This window comes from Epinephelus lanceolatus, chromosome 11 (assembly GCF_041903045.1).
Source record: "Epinephelus lanceolatus isolate andai-2023 chromosome 11, ASM4190304v1, whole genome shotgun sequence".
Classification (NCBI taxonomy): domain Eukaryota; kingdom Metazoa; phylum Chordata; class Actinopteri; order Perciformes; family Serranidae; genus Epinephelus; species Epinephelus lanceolatus.
Genome location: NC_135744.1, coordinates 30,028,047 through 30,055,552, shown reverse-complemented (window position 1 = coordinate 30,055,552; position 27,506 = coordinate 30,028,047). Strand labels below are relative to the sequence as shown.

The following is a 27,506-nucleotide window of genomic DNA, read 5'->3' as shown; positions in this document are numbered from 1 at the left end:
CTTCTTAATTGAGCACCAGAGTGATGTGGCTTTTAAGTAAAAGCTCTTAAATTGCCATAACAGAGGGAAGATCGACCCCCCCAGCCGACGCGTGTCTTCAGGGGCTGGGGGTGGTGGTAGTGTGCAGGACCAGCAGCAGCAGCATCCCCAGCACGAGTGGGAAGCGTGGGTTTGCATCTAAATGAGGGGTGGGGAGGGAGGGAGAGGGGGGGCGCTGAATGAAAATCACGACGTGACGTGGAGGAGGAGAGAGGAGGTGGGTGAAAGGAGAGGAATGGGAGGGGAAGCAGCTGCTGCCTAGTTCATTCCCAGTACAGCCTCTGCTTCTCGCTCACCACGCACACACATACACACATACTGGTGTTTAGTGGTGGTGGTGGTGTTGGTGGTGGTGGGGCACTTCAACCGGACAACAAAGGGACGCACAGAGGAGCGCACTGCAGCCGGGATAGGATCACACGGTACCAGCATCCAGTGTCAGCGACCAGCTCTCTGAACTCCTTATTTCATCTGTACTGGGAAATAAACCATCAGTCATACTGGAGGTGACCGTCACAGAGGCGTTAATTGCTCACGTAGGTAAGCAACGTCATATTTGTCAACTGATATGAAGTGAGTAACTCTTTCATATGTGCAGCATTGTCTTAAACATTTCTATTAACCTTTTACGCATTTTGATCTCCAGTCTATAAAGTGAAATATGTATGTTAGTGGCTGTTGATGGGTCGCAGTTGTATGTAAGGCAGCTCCCGGTGGAGGCTGCTGATGGTCCGGTTGTGCGCGGAGCTTGTGAATATTTATAAAGAGGAAAATTAATAGACTATTATTGATTCGTGACTGCGCTCTCCCTCCATCCATCTGCGCCTCAGAGCAACTCAGGCGCACTCTGACAGACAGTCGTCATGAGGCATGTTGTCCGCTGCTCGGCTTAACAGCACTTAATCTGTCATTAGGGAGTTATTTTCAGACAGAGCACCAGCACCGGACACCGGCTGGCTACTTTACCGGCAGTCCAAACCTCTCCTCGGTTTCCTCGCGCCGCTTGTTTTTGTTTACTTGAGAAAACTTTCCACCGCAGCCTTATTGTTATTGTTGTCCCCCTCCTCCTGTTTTTCATCCCCCCAGACAGTACGGCCGTACTTGTGAGCCTCGGCAGCGAGATGGAGATGGAGCATTTCGACGAGCGGGACAAAGGTCAGAGGAACAGCCGGTCCAGTGCGAGGATGAACGGGGTGCTGAGTCCCACGCACAGCGCCCACTGCAGCCTGTACCGGACCCGGACCCTGAAGACTCTGACCGCGGAGAAGAGAGCCAAGAAGGTCCGCTTCTACCGCAACGGAGACCGGTACTTCAACGGGATAGTGTACGCCATCTCCACAGACAGGTTCCGGACCTTTGACGCCCTGCTGGCGGACCTGACCCGCTCCCTGTCCGACAACGTCAACCTGCCGCAGGGCGTCCGGACCATCTACACCCTGGATGGCAGCAAGAAGATAACCACCATCGATCAGCTGGTAGAAGGTGGGTATGGGTAGCCTACACAGCATTACAGCCTGGGGGAAGACATTTGCAGGTTTGTGTCCTCTCATGCACCTGGACCAGGGCCGGTGCTGACTATTTGGGGACCCTGCCCCCCCTTCCCCCCTAAGAGAGTAACCTAAAATAGTTGGGGGTGCTTCTTTACTAAAATACCCAGTAGAGATATAGTCATTATCATAATCAAACTTGAGTATACAATCAAAGTATATATTTATCTGCAGAACCAACAATGAAACAGGCAAAACAAACAAACAAACAAACAAACAAACCACCTAAAAATTGTTGGGACTGCTTCTTTACTAAAATAAACCAAAGAAATATATTCATTATCATAATCAAACTCAAGTATACTATCAAAGTACATATGAATCTGCAGAACCAACAATAAAGCAGTCATAAAAAAAACCCACACACAGATAGTCCTGGACTCATAACCTTATCAGCATCCTTAATAATGCCTGCCTGTACATCTCTTCCTCTCCCTTAAAGAGCAAACACTGCCTGACCTGTCAGCTGACATGTGCCGTGATCTTTACCTGCTCTCCTCTTTGTTGCATAAAGTAACAATCCTATTTAAAAATGTGACGTGAACCGTTATTTACGGCCAGGTTTAAATTCAGATAATATTTTATGGGCACAGCTTCATAAAACTGTCTAAGCACACTGCAGATTATTATTATGAGGATTATATCGCTCATTTCATGGCCATATGGTGATACAGACATATGTTTCGGCTCAGATTAGCTCTCTCTTGATCTGTTTTACTATCTAAGAAGACACATGGGAAGAGCTACTGGATGTTGTCTTTGGTTCATATAGGGTATCACAATATAGGCCTATATGTAGCCTATGATAAGTATGGAGGAAAGCTGTATATTTTTATGATTTAATCTCTGTATTGATGCATTGTGCTGCCTGCTGCTAATATAGGCTAATAGAGATGTTGCATAGGGCAAAGTGCTATGCTACTGTATCTGAGTCCTTCCTGTCTTAACCTTTCTTCTGTACTCAGTCATATTCTTCACCATTTTTGCTGTCTTGATGAAGATTTCTGAAGCTCATCACATTTCTTTCCATGTTTCTGTAAGTAGGCCTAATCTCACTTTGCTTTCTCCCCAATAGGTGACAGCTACGTATGCAGCTCCATCGAAGCTTACAAAAAGTTGGATTACACAAAAAACGTGAACCCCAACTGGTCGGTGAACGTCAAGGCCTCAGCTGCATCCTCTCGCGGGCCTCCCTCCCTGGGCAGCGCCAAGGCCAGTGCCCCCGAGAGCCGCGAAACCAAGGACTTCATACGTCCGAAGCTTGTGACGGTGGTGCGGAGTGGAGTGAAGCCCCGCAAAGCTGTGAGGATCCTGCTGAACAAGAAGACGGCCCATTCCTACGAACAAGTCCTGACCGACATCACCGATGCCATCAAGCTTGACTCGGGGGTGGTGAAGAAGATCTACACGCTGGAGGGCAAACTGGTGAGAAATCTTTGGTCAAAGCATTGTTAGAGTTGTGGAGGGCAACGCTAATACTTTTTGTTGTATCATGTCTCTGGCTGGTATTGCTGATTGTTCATCTTCATTCAAGGTAGCAATGTTTCTAAGTGTCTCTAAAGCTTCCTGTCTGAATGAGGTCTCTGGTGATACAATCAGTTGGAGCTGATGTTTTGTTGCAAGTGTCACACATGATGAGTGGTTCCATTGTGGGAAACAGGCCGACACTGAGATAAGAGAGAGTTTTTGTATCGCTGTTTTGGATATGGTTTCATGTGACTAACAGCCATTCTTCTTTCATGAGGGTGGCGGTGTCGCTTGAAGAGGGGAAGTAGAGATCAACAGGCTGATAGGAGAATCAAAATGGCTAAATATTTCATGACCGTGCTCCATGAGGCATTTATGAATGAAGACATGTTTGTGTCCCTGTTCGCAGCCCGAGCTGTGGTGAAAACGACTGACACAGAGACCGAAAAGGGGTTGAGAGAAGGTAGAGATGAAAGAAATCTATGAATGGAGTCTGGGTTCTCACCCACGCTACGGTGATGTGTGCCAGAGCTTTGCCTCCGAACATAGAGATAAATCAGAGTCACGGCCCCTTGAAGGTCCACCCACCTATTCTGCTCCCTCTCTCAGCTGTGGAGGGAGACGCTATAAAAAGAACAGCACACTACTGTACACGCACATACATATGCACAAATCCATATTCTCCACTACAGCACTAAAATGGATGTGGAAATGGCTTTGAACTTGGCCTGCGCTGCAGTTGAATGAGGTCAAACACACACTCTGTGCTGGCGCATGTCCATGTTTGTGTGCATTTGTCAAAGAGGGGAAGACACGGAGAGGAAGGCGGCGTCTCTGCCAGCATGTCAGGGTTTCAGGTTATATTTGTGACACGCTGTAGCTCTCTTGTCTCTTCCTGTTTGCCTTCATGTCACCTCTTCATCTCTCATGCCATCCCCCATCATCATTCTTCTATCGGTCTGTCTGTCTGCTCCACTCTCTCTGCCTCTCACTAGGTCACATTGTAGCTCCAAGTTATTGAATGTAGCGACACAGAACCACTTCTCCCTTGGCAGCAGCATCAGAACGACGCCATTATTTTGAAACAGATTGCGTTTGACGTCGAGGGCGTCCTGCCATTTTGTGTCGCACAGTGGTAATCATCTCCTAAATGGCCAATTTGTGACTCATCCTCATGAATATGCTCTTTGCCCCATGAGCTTTCCATTCTTAATTGCCGTCTTAGTACTCTGCGTTAGCATTTATCCCACTCCTAAACATTAATCTGTATGTGCTGGCACCGGCATGTCGTCCTGCCTCAGAAGCCATGCAGTCTATTTAATCATCCACTGTTAACCCATTAGGAAGTCATTCCAGATTTCCTGACCTGACCTGCTGTCAGATCCCCAGCACCAGCCAATAAAATCCCAGGATCAGGTTTTTCCTTGAGAAACCTCCTGTTGGGGATTAAACTCACGCTTTTGCACAATGCCCACTAACTCTGTGGTCGCCATTGGTTACGATTATCTTGGAGATTACACAATAAATGCTGCTCTCGGCCAGTTCACCCCTCTGCGATTGGAAGTAAGACTATTATGGTTTTGCTATTTTTAGACATGGTATTGATTGGGCCTGTAGGCATGGTAACACGCTCACTGCCAAATTGGCTGGGTTGGGCTGAGTGCACATCCAACTGCTTTTCTGTTTTTTTTGTTTATACGTGCGTGGGTTAATGCGTGTGGGAGAGTTTGCGATTATGTTATTATGAAAACAGAAACGTGGAAAATGAGGGACTCGAAAGAAAGATGGGAATTAATGATGAAGATCAGATTTGAAAGCAGTTAGTAAGTACTGCCCATGTGTGTTTCGTGCATGAGAGGAAATCCTGACAAGACCTGAACAGCCTGCTGTTTCTGAAAAGGTGAAAGGTCTCTACAAACACTACATAAGCTTGTAGCAAATATAAACCCCCTATGAAATGTGGGTAATCCATGTTAACTTGAGCATTAAAGTGAAAGAATCAGGCTTAGTATAAGAGAGCACAAACCCTGATACCACCTCAGTTACATAAACTGTGTCTAGATATTCATCTGAATGAAAAAATCCTAACAATAAGACATGTACAAGAGGCAGGAGGGATGAATAGAGAGACAACTATATGTTAATGACACTTGAATATACCTATTGGATATCAAGAATGCGCTAAAGGTAATTACCTGAGTGTGTACCAGGGTAAGGTTACTTTAAGGGTTAAGTAGAGTATGTGTGTGTCTTTGTGTGCACTGGTGCATGTGTGTGTGCGTACATGGTTTTATGTGTGTGGGCTGCTGCCGTCAGCTGAGCTGTGTCAGTCATTGAGCCTACGGCAGAAGTAGGTTTCTGGGCCTGGCTGCTAGTTACGTTGGGTCCCAGCAGAGTCACAGGGCCTATAGAGAGTGAGCATCTGAGCACCGGAGCTCAGCCTCCTTGCTTTCATTAACCCCCCTAATGAGGTCAGAGACAGTGGGCCACAATGTATATGTACATTCACAAAACCCTATTCTTCTTCTCTTTCTCAAGGATAGCAACAGCCTGCCAAACATGGATTATTTTAACATAATATCTTTTAAACTAAAAATAAATAAATCACAAGTTAGAGTTAAAATACTGCAGCCAAGTGTGCTGAAATGAATAATGCATTATGTTTTTGGTATTTGAAGTCTGGCTAAGAGTTCAACTGAGAGTGTTTTCAGCTGCGGTTGCTGCTATCAGTCCTCTTATTATTCCTCTTTACTTACTGTATGTGTGTGTATATGTGTATACTGTATATCTACATGAGTGTACATTGTACTATTGTCACAAAGATAACTGTGTTTCAGTTTCGGTACCTTGCTTTGAGGGGTACATTTCTGCCAAACCTTTTTGCTTTTCTTAACAAAGCGACCCAAACTTCTCAAATATTAAATGCTGTCTAATCACAAGCAGCCATACAAGAACTTTACCCAAATTAAATACAGAATACAACTGGCAAAATTTTATATTACACATATGGAAATTAGTAGTGCTGTCTCAAATGCTTTGAAGCTTCTACCTTTGCCATGGTAATTGATGTCCAAATCAGTATTCAAATGCTGCGTATCTTGTTTGTTTCTTTGAATTATATGTACATTACCCAAAAAATCCTAGAAGTTCTAATCACTTCTGAGACTCATAATTATAATAATAGCAAAGTGTATATATAATGACCGCTAGTTTGAGTAAAGTAAAGCTTTGTCATATCCCCTCGGTGAAGCTTTGATTATTCGTAGGCAACTGACCCATCACTAAGTCCCGTCCCTGGATGCAAACTGGCCAATCATAATGTCAGATTTCCTTCATTTTCAGGCTGGTTTTGTGGATTTCAAGCTGTTGTCGTGTAATAATGATACTCGTTACCTGGAGAGGTTGGAAAAAGATATACGTTTCTTCCCTGTTCCAAAACCAAAATCAAACCCTGAAAAGTGTAGGGTTAGCTAGCTAGCTACTGAAGATATAGCCTACTGAATGTATACACATGCTGCTTTTGCTTTGTAATGATTATAACAGTGAAAAAAAGGCAGACCCTGCTGTACAGGAACCAGTGAAGGGAAGCAGGGAAACTTTGCAGATATTCAACCAGCTGTGTGTCATCGCAGTGTGCACAGATGAACAATTTTTGACTTCCCCCTGAGATCCCTGCCCGTTTGGCGGCAGAGATCTGGGTGCTGGCAGCAGCACGGGGGCAAAGCCAAACGCTGTTCATCTGCACACACTGCGATGCCACACAGCTGGTTCAATATCGGCAAAATTTCCCTTTATATTCTTTGTCTTCTGTGGTGATCAGCAGTGATGTGGTGGTTCACTTTTACACTGTGATCTGTAGCTTATAGTTCAGCTTTAGCTTCTAACTATCTTTGTCTTTTTAACCTGTTGTTGCTGCTGAGTCAGTTTGACATCCTAGATATATCCTTCAAACACAGACTGTAGACCCCTCTGTCTGCTTCTCTCTAGAATCACTGTTTCATTTTTCCAAAAATATGATAATATTTCTTTAGGGAGTGCAGTTAGTTACAGTGTGGGCTCCATGCTTTCTCTGACAGCTTGTTGGACCATCACATAGGGGCGGGGCTTAGCGAAAGGTCAGTTCTCACTGAAGATTTGAAGCCACAAAAATGGCATTCAGGACAGCCCTAGAATTTGTACTCCAAGTCATATCAGGCATTGTACGATACCTTTTGGCACTTGATCGTTGCTATAAGCAAATTTCAGTCAGAACCGAACAATCCCCGGTGTATTCCCCCGCATGTTTGCTATAAAAAGACTTTGTTGTTTGTTAGAATTTCCTATTTGGCAGCATTCTGCGAGAACTGATAATGATAACGAGATGGGGATAGAGAGGAGACGACATATGACAGGCTGTGAACGAGTCTCTTTGAGCATCTGATATGTGGCACATACTCGTCTGCCTACTTAGCCCACTGAGATCTTACTATACTGTGATCATTTTGGATATCGTATTTCTGTCTGTAACATGAACGGCTGAGTGAGAAAGAATATATCAAGTTCTACCCCCACTGCCATATTGATTCTCTCACTGTCTCAGGTCTCACAGATAGGTGGTATTTTTAGCTCCGTCCCCTCTCCTTTGGGGTTGCCACAACTTCATATTTCTCTGCAAGCTCTTCACCTTGGCCGGTTTCTATGATGATTTGATCTAGTTGCCTAGAAACCGTCCAACCTGCTGTGATGTCATACAGTAGCACGGTGTGATGGTGCGGCTGGATTGGTCTGATGAAGAAGATAGACGACCCGTAAGTGGCTTAGAGCACGGACATGGCTGGCCTATTAATACATGTAAGCTCTGTTTACACACACAGACACAGACACGCACACACAGACACTATGTTGAACCCCAGCTGCCAGCCTTGAGCCTTTCGAGGCTCACGCACACTTAGGCACGGATAGTGACACACACTCTTTTTAATGGACTCATCTAGATTTCTGCTCATGCATCAGTAGCCATTAACTGTAGGCGATTATCAACCAGTGCATGAAGTGAGGCCACTTAGTCTTCTCTAAGGTTGGTTGCATTCTGTTTTTGAGTATCTCATTAATGAGCTCTGTTATTGTATCTCAGTGCGTTTAGCATGGACAAAAGATACGATTCCCACGTTGACCGCCCATACTAAAAACACAGAGCTTATTCAAAACACTTTATTCATCCAAATGCCCAAGATTTTATCTTAGACACCACATTTCAATGGTGATTTAGTATTGCACTACCATAAAGTTAGGCGACTCACTAGACAGGATGGTCAAAATTTAAGCAGCAGAGGTTTAGACACCTTACCAGGCACATCAGCTGAACTCTTGCAGGATCACACGAAAATGTCAGGTTTTAAGTAACACATTGGCCAGTCCGCCTCCTGTGAGGAGCTACTTGCAGCTACAGGTGTGTTTTTTGTGTGTGTGATGCCACAAAGAAGCGACTGTTTGTTCACAACAACAATGGCGGCTCCTGAAGAGGTTAGCGTAGATGTTGCAATGGCATCAGTTCTATCATAAGGGGAGAGTATTTCTTCTTTGAAAGAAGAGCAGAGAATGTTACTGAAGGCTTTTCTGGATGTAAAAGGTATTTTCGCTCTTGTCCTGACTGGAACACCACCTGCCAAGTATTTTTTGAAAGCGTCTGCCCTTTTTCAAACAGTTTCCAGTGACGGCTTCAGGGATGTTTCTGTGTAACAAGCCATCTGGCACGTCAGGTTATAAGATACCCTGACCTTTTATTTCCAGTATGGTTCAAACTCTAAAACACTGGATCATGCAATTTCCATATTGCAGCCCAGTAGTCTCAAACTCATCATCTGGGTTACCTTCTCAAACTTTGTGAGCAGTTTCCATTGGAACTGTTTCTGGGTACTATGTCGTGGGCACTTGAAGCCATCCACAGTTTACCTGGAGTACCCAAGATTCAGTTTTTGGAGACATGACTTTTTTTGTGTGTGTTTTTGTAACTTGGGTGAACTTTAAAGTAACTAAATTATCATTGGGATCAGTGCTACAAAGGTGGGACGTCTGACAGTAGGTGTCATGTCAGGTAACTCAGACGCTGTCAGATGCTGTATGCATCAAATCCTGCTGTGACTGCTGTTGTAGTTTTTAGCCATACTAGCTGTGTGACTCTGGACATGGCAGTGTTGGTCTGTCTGTCATTCTGTGGGTTGGTTGGTCGGTCGGTCCACTTCTTAGGACCAGACTGAAATATCTCAAAAACTATGGAATGGATTGGCATGAAATTTTGCACAGATATTTATCATCCCCAGAGGATGAATTCTACAGGCTTTTGTGATCATATGACTTTTCTTCTAGTGCCACCAGCACAGAAACTTATTTGGCTTGCAGTGAAATATCTTAACAATTATTGGATAAAGCCTATTTTCTTTGGTTTATGACCAAAAATCTGCAAAACTAATGACATTTCCATCAGCCATCTGTGCTTTGTGTTTAGTACTAAGATGCTGATTATACCTTTTTAAAGGGATAGTGCACCCAAAAATGAAAATTCAGCCATTATCTACTGACCCATATGTCGAGGGAGATTCTGGTGAAGTTTTAGAGTCCTCACAGCACTTGTGGAGATCCGAGGGGGGAGTGGGTAGCAGCACAACTGCACACCTAATGGCTGACGGCGCCCCAGATTAAAACATCCAAGAACACATAATTGAAACCACAAAATATCACTACAGACGAGCAGTATGGAGATATTTTGCACGTGAGCACGTGAGCATTGCTGTTGTTAGCATGTTAGCCTGATATGATAAGATATGGCCTGGACATTTTTTTAAAGGATGTTGACAGGAGTTTTGAGACTTCTCATCTCAGCATATTAAATACTTTAACTTTTTTTTTTTTTAATCTTTTGTTGGATCTGCTTGTTGTCTCACACACTGAAGTGCGTACTGCCATTGCATATGTTGCCACATGCCTCTAACTTGACATGATCAGTTTCTGTAGCACGTTCCTAATTGTAAACAAGTTACTTCTGACTTCATACCCTTTTCTATGAAGCATTATTACTTTTCCATCCACCCCTTTTAAATATGGCACCCACAATACTGTGGCATGTTTTGGCACTAATTAAGTGACGCATGTTAAAACGAGGTTATATGTAGGAGGAGAGTGTAGACGATCCACTTGTTCACTATCTGCAGTGCAGCTCTCACTTCTCAAACCGCATTGTTGGCCTGTTCTTCTCCTTGTTGGCAAGGCTGAAGAGCTTTTAATATCCTTTTATCTTCTGTTTTCTCTGCAGCCTCCTTCTCTCTGTCTCCCGCTTTCTTTTCGTTTTTGCTCCACCCATTACTGTCTCTGCTCCTCTCTCCATCTGCGTCATTATTTCTCTTCTTATATAATGTTTAGTTTCCCTCCTATCAACAGATTTGCCCTCATCATTACCCTCAGTTGTCCATGCTTCATCTGATTTCTCTCTCTCACCTTTCTTGCCTTCATTTTTCTTAGTGTATCTGTCTCTTGCTGTCAACGTGCCATTGTTTTACGGCTATTTAGTCCTCATTTAATTAGCACACTCGGCATGCACCCCCAAATCCTAGAGCTGCAACATATGGCATCGCCCTCTCTTCCTCACTCTCTGTCTCTCCCTCTCTCTTCCCCCTTCTCTGTCTCCCTGTGTCCCTGCGTCACACCATCCCACCTTCATTTTTCGTCTCCTTTTCACTTTCTTACTTTGTCCCTCACTTTTTCCCCAGTTTTGTTCTCTCCCTGTCGTCCGTTTCTCCTCGCTGGCCTGCAACCAGCTCTGCAGGGACTGTAGAGAGGGTGCCACAGCAACGTCACTTAAAAAAACATTGCGTATTATGAAGCACATGGCATGTGATCTGCTCATATACAAAGACAAAAAACTGTTTTTTAATCTTTATTTGATAGATTGTGTGTTGATGATGTCACATTTTGTCCTGCAGAGGAGGATTGTGGGAAGCAAAGTCCATCTGCTCTTGCTGATTTGCTGAGTCACAGCTACTCAGCACAGCATGGTGTGTGTGTGTGTGTGTGTGTGAGGGGGAGTGTGTGAATGTGTGTCATGCATCTAGTTTATAGTGTATTTGCTACTACACTGTAGATGCATGATAATAAACGAGCAGAAATCTTAAGCTTAAACAGTTGTTTTTGTGTGTAAACAGTGAATTCAGGACATGTTGTTGGTTGATTGGTCTTTCTGTGTGTCTCTGCCTCAGTCAGTCAGCTAGCTTGTGTGTCTCTGTTTACCAGCAGAGAGCGACTGTTGCAGATTGGAGGGCTGTCTGTAGTCAGAGGACCCGCTGCCAAATTAGGATCGATGGCAGACGTTTCCAACACTGGCAGACTGTTGGGAACCGAGTCACACCACAACTTCATCACACACACTGTCTGACTCATGCACTTCCTGACTCACTCGCTCTCTAATCTCTCTCAACCCAATCTGCATTTAAAAAGATTGTGTCCCAGCTTCGTGCTTTTAGTTGCTCAAAGAGCGGGACCGATTTGACCCTCACAGGTTTTGTGTGATCATGACTCGCTGTGGGAGGCACAGTGAGAACCTAGCTTGTAAATATTAGAAGGTGCAAAGCTTCTCCGAGCCAGTTGGAAGGTGTAAGTGTCGTGCCTTGTGAACAAATGCCTTGAATGTTGCACCATCTTAGAAGTTAATGCACTGTAATGTCCTACTTTCATAAAGTACATAGCAGAATTATTAAACTGTGCCATTTTTGTGGCATCTGTAGGGTTGCAACTTCTATAAACATTGCATCAGCACCCTAAATATATTGATATTAACCACAAAGATCAACTGAGTTTAGTCTGCATGTTTGATTGACTGATTTTTTTAAGTGTCCTTGGTATTGTACTTTTTTTTTCTTATTGGCATTTTATACTTAAGAAATGCTATATAAATAAAATAATTTTATTTTATTTATTTTACTTTACTTTATTTCATTTCATTTTATTTACTTTACTTTATTTTTTTAATTTTATTTATTTTACTTTACTTTATTCTATTTTATTTTATTTTATTTACTTTATTTTATTTTTTAAATTGTATTTATTTTACTTTATTTTATTTACGTTACATTATTTTACTTTATTTTATTTCATTTTATTTTATTTTGTTTTATTTACTTTATTTTATTTTGTTTTATTTACTTTATTTTATTTTTGGATTTATTTTATTTTTATTTTTTTGTATTTGTTAGTTTTCGAAATTACAGTACATGTTTTGCACAATCAGAACAGTTTGATTTATTTAAACACGTTTTCCCGTCCCTCTAGTATTGCAGTTAAAGCAGGGAGTTTTTTACAGATACTTTTCCTCCTGTCCATGGTATAAGGAGTCGCCATATTTTGGGGTTAGCCTTTCTTACAATGCTGTAAGAGCGGAAGTTATTACTTCATTAATCAATTTGTCAATAATCAGAAAACTTACCAGCAACTATTTTGATCACCAATCTCTAATTTGAGTCATATCTCTAAGCAAAACAGCCAAACATGTCCGTCTTCCAGCTGTCAGATGTGTTTATTTGCTGGATTTCTTAGTCTCCCATGATAGCTTATTGAATATCTTTAGGTTCTGGACTGTTTCTCAAACAAGACTTTTAAAGGCTAATCAGCAGAATAATGGATCACGAATATGATCATTAGTTGCAGCCCTAATTTTTATTTTGAGGTCAATTAACTAAACTAAGCAGCAAACATACAAACAAACTCACCCACTCAACCACCCACTGTCCTCCTGCTTTCTCCTCACACAGTGTTATGTGCTTCTGTCAGTGCTCGCTCTTGTAACCTGTGTGCTTACATGTTCAGCTCCTTAATTTAGCACACACGCTCACACATGCACACTCATCCTTAAAAATGGATTAAAGCCAACAGACTGAATGGGGGAGAGAGATCAATAAGAGGGGATGAAAGAAACCAGTGAAGGAATGAGGTTAGACGAGAGAGATAGAGAGAAGTTGGATAAAAACAAGACAGCATGACGAGACCAGGGAGGTGGGGTTAAGCTGAGGAGACCCAAAAAAAACTGGGGAGAAAAGTTGAATTTGGTGCCGTGTTGTGTCTGATTTGTGTCTGATTTATGTCCTCATGGGAGCGTCGCTGCATAATTTTTGATTTTTTATTCATGATTGGCTCCCTTTACACACATGAAGGTCAGGAAAATGCACCAACACTCTGAGAGAAACACAGATACAGCTCCAAAAGAAAGTTTGCTCTGCCCCTGTGGAGAGCAGAAGCTGTTACATAAGTTGTTATGCAACAGAGCAGCCAGTCTGCTGTGCTGGTTTGAGGCGAGCGCAGTAACACCAGTGCCAACTCAGCCCGCTGCACAGTTAATTGGCCTCACGTCACCGCTGCTCTCTTTTCCTCTACTTACTTACTTTTCTGCTCTCACTCACTTCTCTCTTTTTGTGGGTCTTCCTGTCTTCTCCCATCACCTCGCTCTGTCAGTTGTCAGTGAGCAGCGTGCTGATTGAGGCAGCGGGGAGGTCATGCGGCGTGTGAATTCTCCATCGGGGATGCGGATGGTTTTATCCTTCCCTATTGCCAGTTTCAGATCGATTTCTGTCTTCCTTTCTTGTCAGTCACTGTGGCTCTTTGCCTGGCTGTGTCTCTGTGTGTCTGTCTCTGCTTGAGAGGAGATTATTTAAATTCCCGTGGAAATGCATTTTGTCAGTTTTATTTTGAGAGTGAGAATGGGGATATCTCCTGCAGATATTTGAATACGCTATATGGTCCTGACAGTGACATGGGATTTATTTATGCTTTCAGGGGTTGTAACCTCACAAAGCCTCCAGTAGGAGCTGACAGCATATTTTAAGGGCTGTACTGGGGTCAGAATAGTCTATGGGCTTTCATGTGTGCATGTGCCATTAATTTGCCTTTTGTAATCATCACAATAATACAACACAAAACAGTATCATCATACAGAACATACAGTACTTCAGTGACTACTAAATGCAGTTGTATTGACCTGTTTTACTGCTAATTTCTGTACGATTACTGTCATTTAAAGACAGTATAACATAAAATAAAAGCATTAAATTCTCTGCTCTTTGCAAATGAATGTCAAACCCATGCAGTTATATTGATTATAGTCCCACCCCAAGGCCACACACTGCGTGCAGCTCTGAAACCCTGATGATATCTGTTGCAGCCCTGACACACTGCTGCACAAATATTAAAACACTGTCCATCAGTTTTATGTTTGCACCCCAGAGGCTCTGCATGTTTGCAACAAATGCTTTACCCTGTCTGTGTCTGTCTTGTATCAATACACCCATCTGTTACCATGTCAGTCTGCCTGTCTGTCAGTATCCATCCGACTGCCTCTTCGGTTTCTCTGTGGTTAGTGTTTCAGAGCAGCTCTACAGTACGTGCCCTGCCGGCCAGCTGCAGTTGATTCAGCACCGTGGACAGCTCCACTGAGCTTATCTCCCCTGGCAGCGGCAGCTCGTCCCTCCAAAATGTGGTCTTTCCGTGGGTAGGATAATGTTGACCTCACCATGTCCTCTGTGTAACCACTGTGAGTCTATTGTGGTGCAGGAGATTAGTGGTTGAGTCTCTTTCTCTTTTGTTTTTTTTCTTCTCTTCCTGGCTCTGTGGCCGTCTCAGAGAAATGCCTCTGCGTCTTATCAGATAAAGGCCGAGCTTAAGAAGAGCACACACACACACACACACACACTGAACAGTTAAATTAAAGCACACCAGCACTTTTTTTCCAGTGTAGTAATCAGGGTTGTGACCACAGGCTGTAAAAAGATAATAACGTCACCTATTGATTTGTGGACTCCTGTTCTGAAGCCTCAAGTTTGGCATTTTGGCCATCGCCATCTTGGATTTTTGGAGCCAGAAGTTACCCCACGTGGCCTTATTTGAGGAGAGGATGGAGCTGTGGTGGGACTAGGGGTGGATCTGACTCATAGGCTGTGATGACCTGCTGACAGCCTGTCACTCAAAGCAGCTACACCTTTAAATATGCGTAACTTTAAGCCTTGATAAAATTTAAACAGGTGAGTTATATAACAATTTCACCTTTGTACAGTTGTCATGAATGCTGAAATTAGCCATAGAGACCAAAACCGTTTTTTGAACCAGGCTGTAAACATGTTTATTTTTTTGGAGCCAGCCTCATGTGGCCATTTGAGGAACTGCAGTTTTTGGCACTTACACATTGGCTTCATTTTTCAGCCCTAGAGCTTACCGCTTGGGTTGCAAAAATGTCTGTAAAGTCTTAAGTCTATAAAATATCAGATAGTGAAAATAGTCCATTTTCAAACCAGTTGTTTGAAAGATACTCAATCTAACATGGAGGCAAGCTGCAAATCCTCACATCTGAGGATCTGGAACCAGCAAATATTTCAAAATTTTCCTTGATAAATGACGATTATTAAAATTGTTGATTCATTTTCTTCCGATTAACTAACTAAACTGTTGCTTATTTTCTTGAGGTAAATACATGCGTGTGCCTTCACACATTTACACTTCAAATAACTGTTTGACTGCTTGTCAGAAACTCCCACTAAGAAGCGAGGATCTGACAGATGAGTCCTCAGGTACACCTGAAGTCTGACAGGGAGACAGAAATAGCCGATCTAAATGAGTGAGCAGTGTTGTCACTGATCATTTGTTCCCGGCAGCTGATTCACAGGAGCTGCTGGCGAGAAGCAGACAGACAGTTTGAACACAGAAAGCTGAGATTCTGCACCGCTGCGATGCTCAGACGGGGTGCATGTGTGTGTCTAGCTGTGTATTTGTGCATATCCTTACAAAATAACAGTTGAGATTGTGTATGGATAAATATGTTTGTGTGTTAACCATACAGTGTATGTTCATTATGTGTGTGTGCGTTTTTATACTGGTACAGCTGTTGGTCTCCTTCCACACATTTCCCCTCATGTCCCTGAGCACCAAGACTAAAACTCCGCACAGCAGCTCCACAGTCATCCCTCATGGCATTAACCAAACAAGGAGCCACTCAGATGTTATAAATCACTTGCTGCTCCACAGAGACCCAGATTTAAAATGCTTTAATCTGTCGGCTCACTCAAATTCCTCAAGTTCCCGTGTGTTTCACGTTGATATTTGAGCTTTTAAGTTGTGGATGTAGTCAGAAGCTCTCTCTCTCCATCACTTATCTCAATTTAAAACTGGTTGTCTCTCTCTGTCTGTTTGATCCAGGTGATTTCTGTGTTCGCACCATAGAAACTGACATCTAGTTTCACTATGACCCTGCTTTCTCTGGTGGTACTGTAGCTGAATGTCGTGTGTGGCCTGTAAATCTTTTCACATTATTAAACAGTGCCACCATGTGGCAGCAGTGATTGCCTGCCTCAGTTTGTTATCCACCGTTGCACTATAAATAATAGCACTTGCAGCACCGTATTTGCCCAAAACCAGCTGATTTCATAAATGTGACTCAAATTTAATCTCAACTAAACTTGGAAAGAGAAGAAAAACAAACAGAGGGGAGAGAGAAACTGATGCTGTTGAATGTGTTTGCTGTCTCTACACTAGGTGGCGTAATGAGAACATAAATGAGTTTACTGAGAAACATCACTTGTGTGAGACATTTTCAGGAGAAGCTGATGCTCACATTTATAACAGGTCCTCTGTACAGTAATGTATTTTTGTACAAGCCTCTCTGTGTTATTCATGTTTTACTGATGTTGCCACTAACTAAATATCCAAAAACGCCATTTCCCCTTTTGTTATGTACAGCAACATGCTGTAGATAGTCAGTCATGGCAGTGGACAGTGAGGGAAGAGGATTGTTTGTGAGGCATTTAAGATGTGACACATCTGTTTTGCTCCTCCGTCTTGATTCTGCTTCGCTCTAAGCTAAAATAATGCCTGAGTAAATAGATTATGAATCCGTTTTAATGCAGGGAAGCGCCTTGTTCATCGTGACCCACTCTCAGAGCCTATTTCTCACATTAATAAAGATGTGTGAGGTGATGGCAGGGTTACGAAATTGCCAATTTCCACACTCCTCTGCTCTTTTCTCGTCATCTTATTTCAGTCCCTCTTTTCCCTTCGTTTCTCTGTTTGTTTCTTCCTGTCCTTGTTTTAGCAGCGGTGGATGTTGTGTAACTGCGCTGGTTCTCGGTGAGAACGCAGCACCAGAGACATCAAAGCGGCTTGTTTTGTCATTGGGCTCAGAGAAGGGCTCAGAGCAGCAGTCAGGAATAGATCTCCTCCTCTGTTGCTTGTTTCCCTCTGTCTGTTTGTTTCCTCTCTAACTCGGGGGATTTGGCTGGTTGGCTTCATCCTTTGACTGTTTTATTATTTTTTTTTACCTTTACCAGCTCCTTCTCCTTCTCCATCATTCACTGGTCTGTCTGTCTGAGTTTCCTCTTCTTCAGAACGGAGATATTGTACCTGTATTTCAATATTAAGCAGGCCATGTGCCACTTGCATGTGTCTGTGTGTGGATTTGTGTGAATGACACAGTTTTGTAGCGTATTGTGCTCATAGAATAAAATATGAATGATGGAGCTCGCTATCACAGTGTGCACATCGTGCAGTCAGTGGCACGCACCAGCCATGCACCAATACCTAGAGGGCATTATCACCATGGCAACCATACTTTCTCACACCCCTCTCACTATACAGTATGTGTTTGTGTGTTGCTCCATATTAGTTTACCCTCAGCTTTAAGGTGCCCTCAGAGGCTGCCCTACATGAAGACTGTCCCTGTTCCAGCTCACGTTCTCATCACTGTGATTACATCTTGCATGTGTGTGTTCTTTCCTCACTGTTTACCAGACATTTCTGGTGTGCTACAGTTTCTATCTGTGGATGAGCAGCTTCAAAGGGCCTCCTCTTGGTTGCCTCCAGCAGCAGCAGCAGCAGCAGCAGTCGCGGCCTGAGGATGTGGTCAGACTGAGTCAGAGCAGCAAACACACATCCCGCTGTGAATAAAAATCATGGCACTTTCAAAAGAATAGGAGCTTAAAACAGATTCATTATAGCCTGAAATGTTTAAATAAAATATGAGTTTTTAAAAAACCATTATCAGAATAATCAGTTGGTCCAATCAGCTGAGAAATAACTGGCAACACATTTGATGATTAATATAGCCATCAGCCAGGGCTCTGGGAAGCTGTGATGTTCACTATTTTCTGACATTTCATAGATAGATAAACAGTTAACTGATAAATTGAAATAATTAAAACAAATCATTATACTCAATCAGTGTTCCTTTGTTTTTTGAAACTGCATTGGACCAAAGGAGGAGCCAGACATTGTAAAAATTTGGTCTTTTTTTCCCATTTACAGCAGCTAAATGCACTTTTTTTCAAGCCTTTGAGATAACAGAATGCCTAAAATCTCTGAACAATTTGGGAAAAACCTGATAGTTGCCAAGAAAAATAACACTCTGTAGAGCCTGCATACTATTTTATATGTAAACGTTCTCCAATTGTTTCATCAGTCTGAAACCAGGACACAACAAATGTTAAGCATGACTAATTTCCAAAAGAGACAAAACATGTACTATTTTTAAGTTACATAACATGGATAGAGTAGGACTTTGGTGTAAACAGCATTACTAATCTTAAAACCTATTTTTGTTACACTGTGGTGGAGTAGAGTTCACAGCTGACAAATCTGCTACATTTAAATCCATGCTGTAATAACTTGCTCCTCATTGCAAACCAAGGATCCCCAACAATGCCAAGTCAATGTGATCTTTAATGCTCTGAATTGAATATCAGGCCAACAGAAGAACATTAACTGAATTATATTGGATTTCTGTAGGGATTGCCATATAGTCTGGGCTTTTGAGAAAACATTCAGAGCCCCAAGGATCTACCCTTCACCTCTACCCCATCATGTCCCAGTGGTCTTCAAGGCCTGTTCATTCTTATTCTCAATTTGTCAAATACCACCGCTTTGTCAGTGATCACCAGCTGGCAGCAGTTGTTGACACAGCAGGCAACAACCGACCTTGAGAAATACCTCTGCTTTGTTAGTGGACGTCTGCGTCAGACACCAGTGCACAAAGGCACCTTTCGTATCATTATGAAGTACACTGTGCTGGTGGCTGTGTCCGACGCCATTGCCAACGGGTCCATGTCATTGGTCTGACAGCCCATTGGTCTGACATCCCATTAGTCCGACCGTCCGCGGTGCTGAACGGCTCCCGGCGGGCGTATTTCTACCTTGATGGTGCGCCGTGACCGGCTCTGGGTCAGCTGGGAAAGGCTTGAGGCGGAGCAGGCTCACAGCTTATGTGTTTGTCACTTTCTTTTTCATTTTAACTCACACCATGATCTTTTCCTAACCCTAACCAAGTGGTTTTTGTGCCTAAACCTAACCAGACCTTAACCACAGGGCATCATGATGATTTCGGAACGGACTTCGGAACAATGGGTTTAATATGGTCGGAACAATGGGATGTCGGACCAATGGGCTGTCAGACCAATGGGCAGTTCCCATTGCCAACTACCGTAGGCAGGAGTAGAGATGGACTTTCACCCCTGAGGTTTAACACCGCCTGCAGCACCTTGCCTCATATCATCCCCTCTGTTCCCTTTTCACAGTCCGACTGTCCTATCAAATGAAGGCAAAAAGCCAAAAATAAATCTTAAAATCAACTGTTCTGTATGTGTAGAATGCTATGGTAGTGATGTATGTTACAGGACATGTGTCACTTGACATTACATGACCATTACATTTAATTTGAAAAAGATAATATGCATGTAAGGAGCAGAAACTGCACATGTTCTTTGAAAATTGAAGTGTATGTTGAACAGACACGATGCATGTCATACTTGTCGGTGAAGATTCTCAGTCATCCGGGTCATGGTAATCGTAAGTGCTAATATCATAGGCAGCTGGACTTGCTTGTGTTTCTTGAAGACGTTTCACCTCTCATCCAAGAAGTGTGCGAAGTGTGAAGATGCATGTCATAAGCGTAAATTGACACGCTGTCCCACAGTGTCAAAAGTTGATGCTAGAGGCTGCCTAGCACATTGTGTTTTGACATTTTGATCCACTGACAGAGTGGGGTTTTTTGATGAGTTGGGATGAGAATGTGTTGCACAAGCCCTTATCAAAGTGTTTTTACAGGCTACTCGATCCAATATTCAGCAAGACCACATAGTCCTCCCGCCATGAATCTCTAGAGAAGCACGCTCTGTACAGTTTAAAAGAGTTTGTCTTTTAGTAGATAAGCAACTCAATATACAGTGACCCCCAGTATTACTGTAAGGTTTCAGGCCCAGCAGGCATGCTTCAGGACAGACTGGGAAATTAACATTGAAAAACTCTGACATAAGGGATGTAACCAGAGCGTTTTAACAACTGGACAGTCCCAGAGGAGGTGGAGTAAGGAACCTCAGTTGCCACAAATGTGCCAGCATAAATCTTGGCATTTGTTGTCCATCTTGGATAATCTGACAGGGGTCTACTCAGACTATTGTTTAATCCAAATCTCACACAAAGCCAAACTCAAATTGTGAGAAGCAGGGATATATTTAGGTCATGCTCCAAAGCCAGCTGGACCGAAATGATATATTAGGGGCAGCTCTAAATATTAAGTTATAGATATCTAAGACCACAAGCTGATGAAGATTTGTTTTTCAAAGAGAAAATTTTTTCAAAAATTCAGAAGGTTGCAGAGTTCACACACAAAACAGTGATTCCACATTAATAATGCTTAAAAATCTTTAAAAGAAAAGAAAGATATTATTGTAAAAAGTCTTTGAAACTCATTCCATATGAGAGCAGCAGAGCAGCTTGTGCTCAGCAGACACAACTGACACTAAAAATGCAACAGCAAGCAATATAAGATTTATATAAAGATGTAAATAATGTGAAAATACAGTGAAATAAAAAACAAAAAAACCCCAGCACAATTAGAGGTAGAAGTGTCCAGGGCTGCCAATCAGTGCTGACACACCGGGGAAATGTTAACAGCACCGGCACCGGTATCACAGCCATCTTGTTAGGAAGTGGAGCCGCTCGGCCCTGAAATAATCACCAGCACACTGTCAGGGGATATTATGGAACAAAGCAATATGCACTCTGTTATGAAACAGGAGTAATATCACTTACACACACGCGCAGGCACACACACAAGTATCCATATGTGCCTGTGCAGAAACGTGTTTTCATGTGATGTGTACGCAGACACACACACACACACACACACACACACACACACCGTGCCTTGATTTGAAAAGTTAAATGAAAACGATCCATACTCCACAGAGAGTCTGTGTCTGAGATTAAACTTGTTTTTTGTCTCCCTGTCGGCCCATTTGGAGTCTGTGGGGGGTAAAACAGGATGACACACACAACCACACACACACACACACACACACACACACACACACACACACACACACACCAAACAGAATAGCCTCTTCGCTGTTTATTGGGTATTTGGTTGATAATGCTGTTATATCAGCTGTGACTTTCTTTTGGGCTGTTGATCGGTGGCTAATAGGAATCTAAATGGATTCTTGGATGTTAATTGCCATGAAAATGCAATAACGTTAGCTTTGTGTTTGTGTGTTAACTCCGGGCGGTGCCAGACATGCATGCAGCCTAAATTGTAATAGCTCTTAATAGGTTTTCGGTGGGAGATTTGTCATAGTGGATGAATGAACTATTGTCTTTCTGTAAATCCCTTTGTGACTATACCGTTGCCTATCGCAAAATATAATTTGGAATATTGATGGCTTGGGATTGAAATGTGATGGTTGCCTGTGGGTTGTAATTAAAGTTGTTTGAGTAAATCATGCAGAGTTTAGATCAGATATGGAATTAGCTGTCGACTAAATCAAATAGAAAACAATGAACAGCAGCGTGTTTCGTAGCCTATTTGTCATAATAAACACCCCGTTGCTGAGATGTCTTGGTAGCAGAGTGAGTTTATAGATTGAAAAAACAAATAACATCTGTCTCGTGTGGCAGAGTGAACATTTTTAAGAGCCCAGGTTGAAGAGTTATGAATAATGTGTTAATTATATGTGTGGCCTCTTAGCAAAAACCCTTTCCTCTGTAATGATCCAGTTGTAGTTGTGTTGCGTTTAGTGATCTAGTGTTTTTATATCTGTGCCTGTCAACATGTCTCTGTAGGGTTGGTGTTAGCTTCACAGTATTAAGTCTGTCAGAGAATGACTCATTAAGACAGTGTTTTTAACTGTAAATCAGACACAGGCTTAGTCAGATCTGTACTATTCAACAGTAATCTGTAATTTCTCTAATCTCTAGTCTCCAAACTTCTCTCCGCCTCACACCCCCTTTCTCATACCACTTCTTTATCTCTCTGTAGCTCATAAACGCACCTTCCCTCTTTAAGTTTTTCCTCTTCATTAACTCATTACCATTCATAAGATGCTGATCCTGAGGGAACAGACCCCCCACTTCTTGCTCAGGATGTCCGGTGCACGTGCTGCAGCGCATCAGCAAATTAGTGACTCAGCAAGGTCTCATTATAGTCGCTGATAGACTGATTAACTGCAGAAACAACACGACTCTGGAGCTCAGGGACATGTGAGGCGTGCGCACAAGATACTCACAGACGCCAATGAGCGTGCGTGCAAACAAAAACAGGCACGCACAAACACACTCCCCGGGTGTTCCTTATCCGTGTCCTGGGGCTCAGTGCACGTGCCTTTTTACGTAAGCTAAGGAAGGGAAAGTCAATTTTGTGAGCACGTGCAGTGCAGGGCGGCGTGTTAGTGCGTAGATGTGTGTGTGAGATAGACATCTGACTGGAAAGTTGTTATCAATAAATCTGCTGAGCAGCTGGGAAATTGTTGCGAAAACTTTCTTTCCCTATTTCCCCAATAACTGAGGTGCCTTTGAACATAGCATTCAGCCCCAAACAGTAGAAAAGTGGTGTTGCTCTCTCTGCCAGAGGTGACTGAGCGTGAGAATGAAACACAGTCAGTGTATTCTCTTGACATGGATGAAAAAAAGGATGTGGGAAAATAATAATTGAACTCATCTGTGTGTCTTTGTCTCCAGGTGTCGTGTCTGCAAGACTTCTTTGGGGATGAGGATGTTTTTGTGGCGTGTGGACCGGAGAAGTTCCGCTACCAAGATGATCTGATGCTGGACGAGAGTGGTAAGGGGACTAGCAGCATTTCCATTCTGACAGTTGACCTTTGACTGGTCATTTGACTTATTGTTCACAAGTCGTTTTTGTGTGCTATTTTAAGGGGTGAGCAATTTACCACTTAATGCACTTACAAAATAGGAGTCGTGATACGTTATTCTGTTGTTTCAATAATTCTAAAATTTAGGGAATATTTAATTTCGAAATGGTAGTTTTAAATCACCATTTATTTCAGTGCAGTGGATTACAGTTTGACTATTTAAAGCAAGGCTGTGGCCATGGGGTCAACTCTGGGGGTGGGGGGAAATCTGCTGGGGGGTCTTGGGGGTCCCTCCTCATAAAAAAATTCTAAATTTGAAAATATATTTCCCACTTTATCCTATTATATATCATTTGCAAGTACAGCCATACATTGCACCAAAGGAATATGCAGTTGAGGGCTACTGTCTACATTAATTACACATACAAAATGATTGACACTTTACTCTTTATAACTTAATTAAGACATTAACGCTGAATTCCTGGCGGCACGCTCATACAGTGGTTAGCATTGTTGCCTCACACCAAAAGGTTCCTGGTTCAAACCCACTGTGGGGGAGCCCTTCTGTGCAGATTTTGCATGTCCTTCCCGTGTCAGCGTAGGTTTCCTCTGGGTACTCCGGCTTCCTCCCACAGTCCAAAGACACGCAGGTTAATTGGTGACTCTAAATTGCCTGTAGGGGTGAATATGAGCGTGAATGGTTGTGTCTGGTGATAGTCTGGTGACCTGTCCAGTGGGTACCCCGCCTCTTGCCCAGTGTCAGCTCGGATACACTCCAGCCTTGACCCTTAACAGGACAAGCAGTTACGGGAAATGAATGAATAAATTAATAAAGGTTGAATTCCTCCATGAGCCATGTTCTGATGGAGTACGGCAGCACCACTTGGACAAACCATACAACCATTCCTAAATGGAAAAGATGCCAAGAAATTGATTAATGCCTTTATTTCGAGTCAACTTGACTACTGTAATGCTCTTTTTACTGCCCTCCCAAAAAACACCACTGAGAGACTTCAGCTCATTCAAAACTCTGCAGCACAGCTATTAACCAGAACCAAGAGGAGAAAGCACATCAGGTCAGTCTGAGCTGCTCTACACTGGCTTCCTGTTACATTTAGAAGTGATATTATAAGCTCCTCCTCCTTGTCTACAAAGCCCTACATGGGCTGGGACCAAGCTACATTGCTAACTCCCTTGTTAACTATTTGCCTCCGAGAGCACTGCGATCATCTGCTGCTGGTTTATTGGAGGCTCCCTGCAACAGCTGGAAGAAGATCAGTGATGCAGCCTTTGTCAAGTATGCCCCAAAGCTATGGAACACACTACCTATAGATATCAGGGAAGCTAGCTCGCTACATATTTTAAAATAAAGCTAAAAATGTATCTGTTCACTTTAGCCTTTAACTAGCTCTGACTTCCTGAAACTGTAAAGTGCTTCGTGATTTCTTGTATGAAAGGTGCTATATAAATACAATTTATTATCATTATTAAACCCATGCAAAACTGCAGTACACCATAATACTAGAACTGGTAGTAATCATTAATTTATGACTGTCATTACATTTGCTAATGATTATTTCAGACTGCAGGGGGACCGGAGAAATACACCACTATACTTCTCCAAAGATTAATCTACAGTACCTCTTGAAATTGACACATTTTTCTGTTCCTGTTTACAAGTTCTGCCTATAATGTGTTCCTTAGGATGCTCATGTGTGAGTAATAATTTTAAGCCCTCACCATGGAGAAGCTTTACCCCCCTACCACCTTTTTCAGGGAAGCTTCTACTTGATCCCATATATATATTTTCATAAACTGAGCTAAGCTGACTACTCTTCTTGTTGAGTATACCTTTAAATGTGAGTAGAACACAAAATAGCATGTCTGAATTTGTCTCTGGTGGACAAGTAGTAAAAATAGCTAAATGTGGTTGTGAGTACAGAGTGGCAGCAACCTGTTTAACTATATATCAAGGCCAAATCAATGCCCTACTTTCTGTTTATTAGTCAGATATGGTCCTCTTCTTTGGAAGATTTTAAATGCTCACATTAAAAAAAACAAACATAACTAAGGAATAAAGTGGAATATAAAACGTCACAATGAAAAACAACCCAGTTATAAAGGACAAAATGTAAAATAATTGTCAATAAAACAGGGGAAATATATATAATTGTGCATTTTTCCACTTTTTTTGTTTGATTTGTTTTTATTGAGGCATTTTAAATCTTCCATATTGTCCTTAGTTGACTTCTTTCTTCTGTCTATCTCTGTTTGTCCCTGTTCATCATGTGTTTGTAGTTGCTCAGTGCCCCCTGTCTTCCCAGTATATGACACATCTCCCTGGTTCAGGTGGCAGAGGACTGTGTAGGCTGTCCTGTTCATTACGCTCCGTTGTCCCTTGCCACTCCTCCTCTCTCCTCTCTTATCCTCTGCTACACTTAAGCCATCGTCTAACCTCTTCTTCCTCTCCTCTGCCTGTCTCTGCACCGAGGCCTACCAAGGATACGTTCTGTCCTCACTTCACCCATCTGTGTTTTGCTGTCTGTCTCTCCCCTCTCTGCATCACCGTCGGAAGACTTCTGCCATTTAGTGCTCATCTGTATTCTCACCCTCTCATCTCTCTTCCTGTCTCCTACATGAATGAGTGTACTCTGGCTTTTGTTCAAAGGTTTTATTCAATTCATTTGTTTCCCCATGTATCCCTTCATCCATTAAATAATATCCGTCCCACCTGGGTCGCCAACCTCCACTTCCTTTCCCTTTTTGTCTCTCACTTTTTGTCCTCCCTTTCTTCCCACTAATCCTCTTTCATTTGCAGAATATAATGGACAGCTGCTTCCATTAGTTTCTTTTCAGTAACCTACTTTCTTGAGGAAGACCAAAAATCAAGCCGTATGTTTCCAGCGTAGCTGCACTTTCATTATTTACTGATGATTCTCTTCATTAGTGGTTTGTTGTGGTAACCAGCAGAAATCAAACACCTCCTATGGTCTGCAAGTTAAAGGGGACCCATTATGCCCTTCCATATTCTCTGACATATAAATAATGTTACAATGTCAAATGTTCATTAAATGTGGCCAGAGTTTCAGATAATGAGGTAAACATCTGTAAGGTAATCCCTGTGAGAAAAACCTTAATCTATGCAGAGCCTATGCCGTATCCTATGCACGTGGCCTACGCTGTTGTGAGCATTTATACTGGTGCAGTGGTGTGTCTGTAGCCATGTTTCCATCAGCCTGTTTAGATGCGCATCTAGAAGTATCGCATTGGAAAATTATGATGCAAACGCCAAAATTCGAATTAAAATCCCCAGATTCGCACAAACTAAAATATGCTCACTTTAGCCGGGTTTTGGTTGATTCAAAAAAATGCTGATTCACAAAACGGGGGATGGAAACAATTATGTTCGAATTAAGTCTGACATAGCGCACCTCTCTCCATGGTGATAACCACACTCCGGGTTGGGAAGGCGGTAATGCATTTACAAGCTGGTTGCCAACCACCAGAAAGAGGAAGAATGCGAGACTTGTTTTGTTTCTGGTTCTGCGGAAAACTCACGCGAGTTCGTAGTTTTCATCAAAGTCCGTACATTTAATGGAAACACACAGGATTCGTATTTATTTTAATGTGTATTTCCCAATGATTTGAATCACTTTTGGATGGAAACATAGCTTGTGCCACTCTGCAGTTACACCTCCAAAACACTAGTCAGCAGTGGGGTTTCTGTGAAGTGCTTTAAAGTTGAGTTGATTCAAAGTACACCCAAAACACACATTAAACAAGGCTTAATAGAGACAATTTAAAACACAAGTACACAAATCAGCTTCACTATAACTCACACCATTCACATACAAAGCACTTGTCTTTATCTGGACACATTTTCCCCAGAAAAACAACATGCTAATGTTTTTAGCACACATTATATAAATTAGCCTAGAACCTAGCAGACTTTTCCTCTTCTCATATTAATCTAGGCACAACAGCAACATTTAACAAAGGTAATTCGTCTCTATTACCACTCATAAGGTTCACCGACAAAACAGCTGTCTTATATTTAACACTTTTTCCAAACAAATATAACATGCTAACATTAATAGCACAAGCCTATGGTGTTTTACATTGTATGAATTAGCCTAGCAATGAGTGGAGATTTCCTCTACTCATATGAAGCCAGGATAAATCACACACATGACTTAAAATGCTATTTTTGTGGAGGCTTTGTCTTCACAATTTATTGTTTCTTATCTGTGAAATTAAAGTAGATAAAAGCTTATTTCCACTGAGGGAAATGGTTTCAGTTTACAGAAACAGACAG

At 42.4% G+C, this 27,506-nt stretch overlaps 1 protein-coding gene across 3 annotated transcripts in view; it reads left to right on the top strand.

The window, feature by feature from the left end:
• Positions 1 to 322: 322 nt before the first annotated feature.
• dclk1a (doublecortin-like kinase 1a) overlaps positions 323 to 27,506 on the top strand; it is a 67,500-nt gene continuing 40,316 nt past the window's right edge. For 2 of the 3 annotated variants that reach the window (XM_033642198.2, XM_078172492.1), the window contains exons 1-4: positions 323 to 579; positions 1,126 to 1,521; positions 2,662 to 3,011; positions 23,061 to 23,160. In XM_033642198.2, the coding sequence (XP_033498089.2) occupies positions 1,161 to 1,521; positions 2,662 to 3,011; positions 23,061 to 23,160 (811 nt within the window). In that variant the 5' untranslated portion in view covers positions 323 to 579; positions 1,126 to 1,160. The remainder of the gene's footprint in view (positions 580 to 1,125; positions 1,522 to 2,661; positions 3,012 to 23,060; positions 23,161 to 27,506) is intronic. The other variant, XM_078172491.1, reaches the window with a different exon arrangement.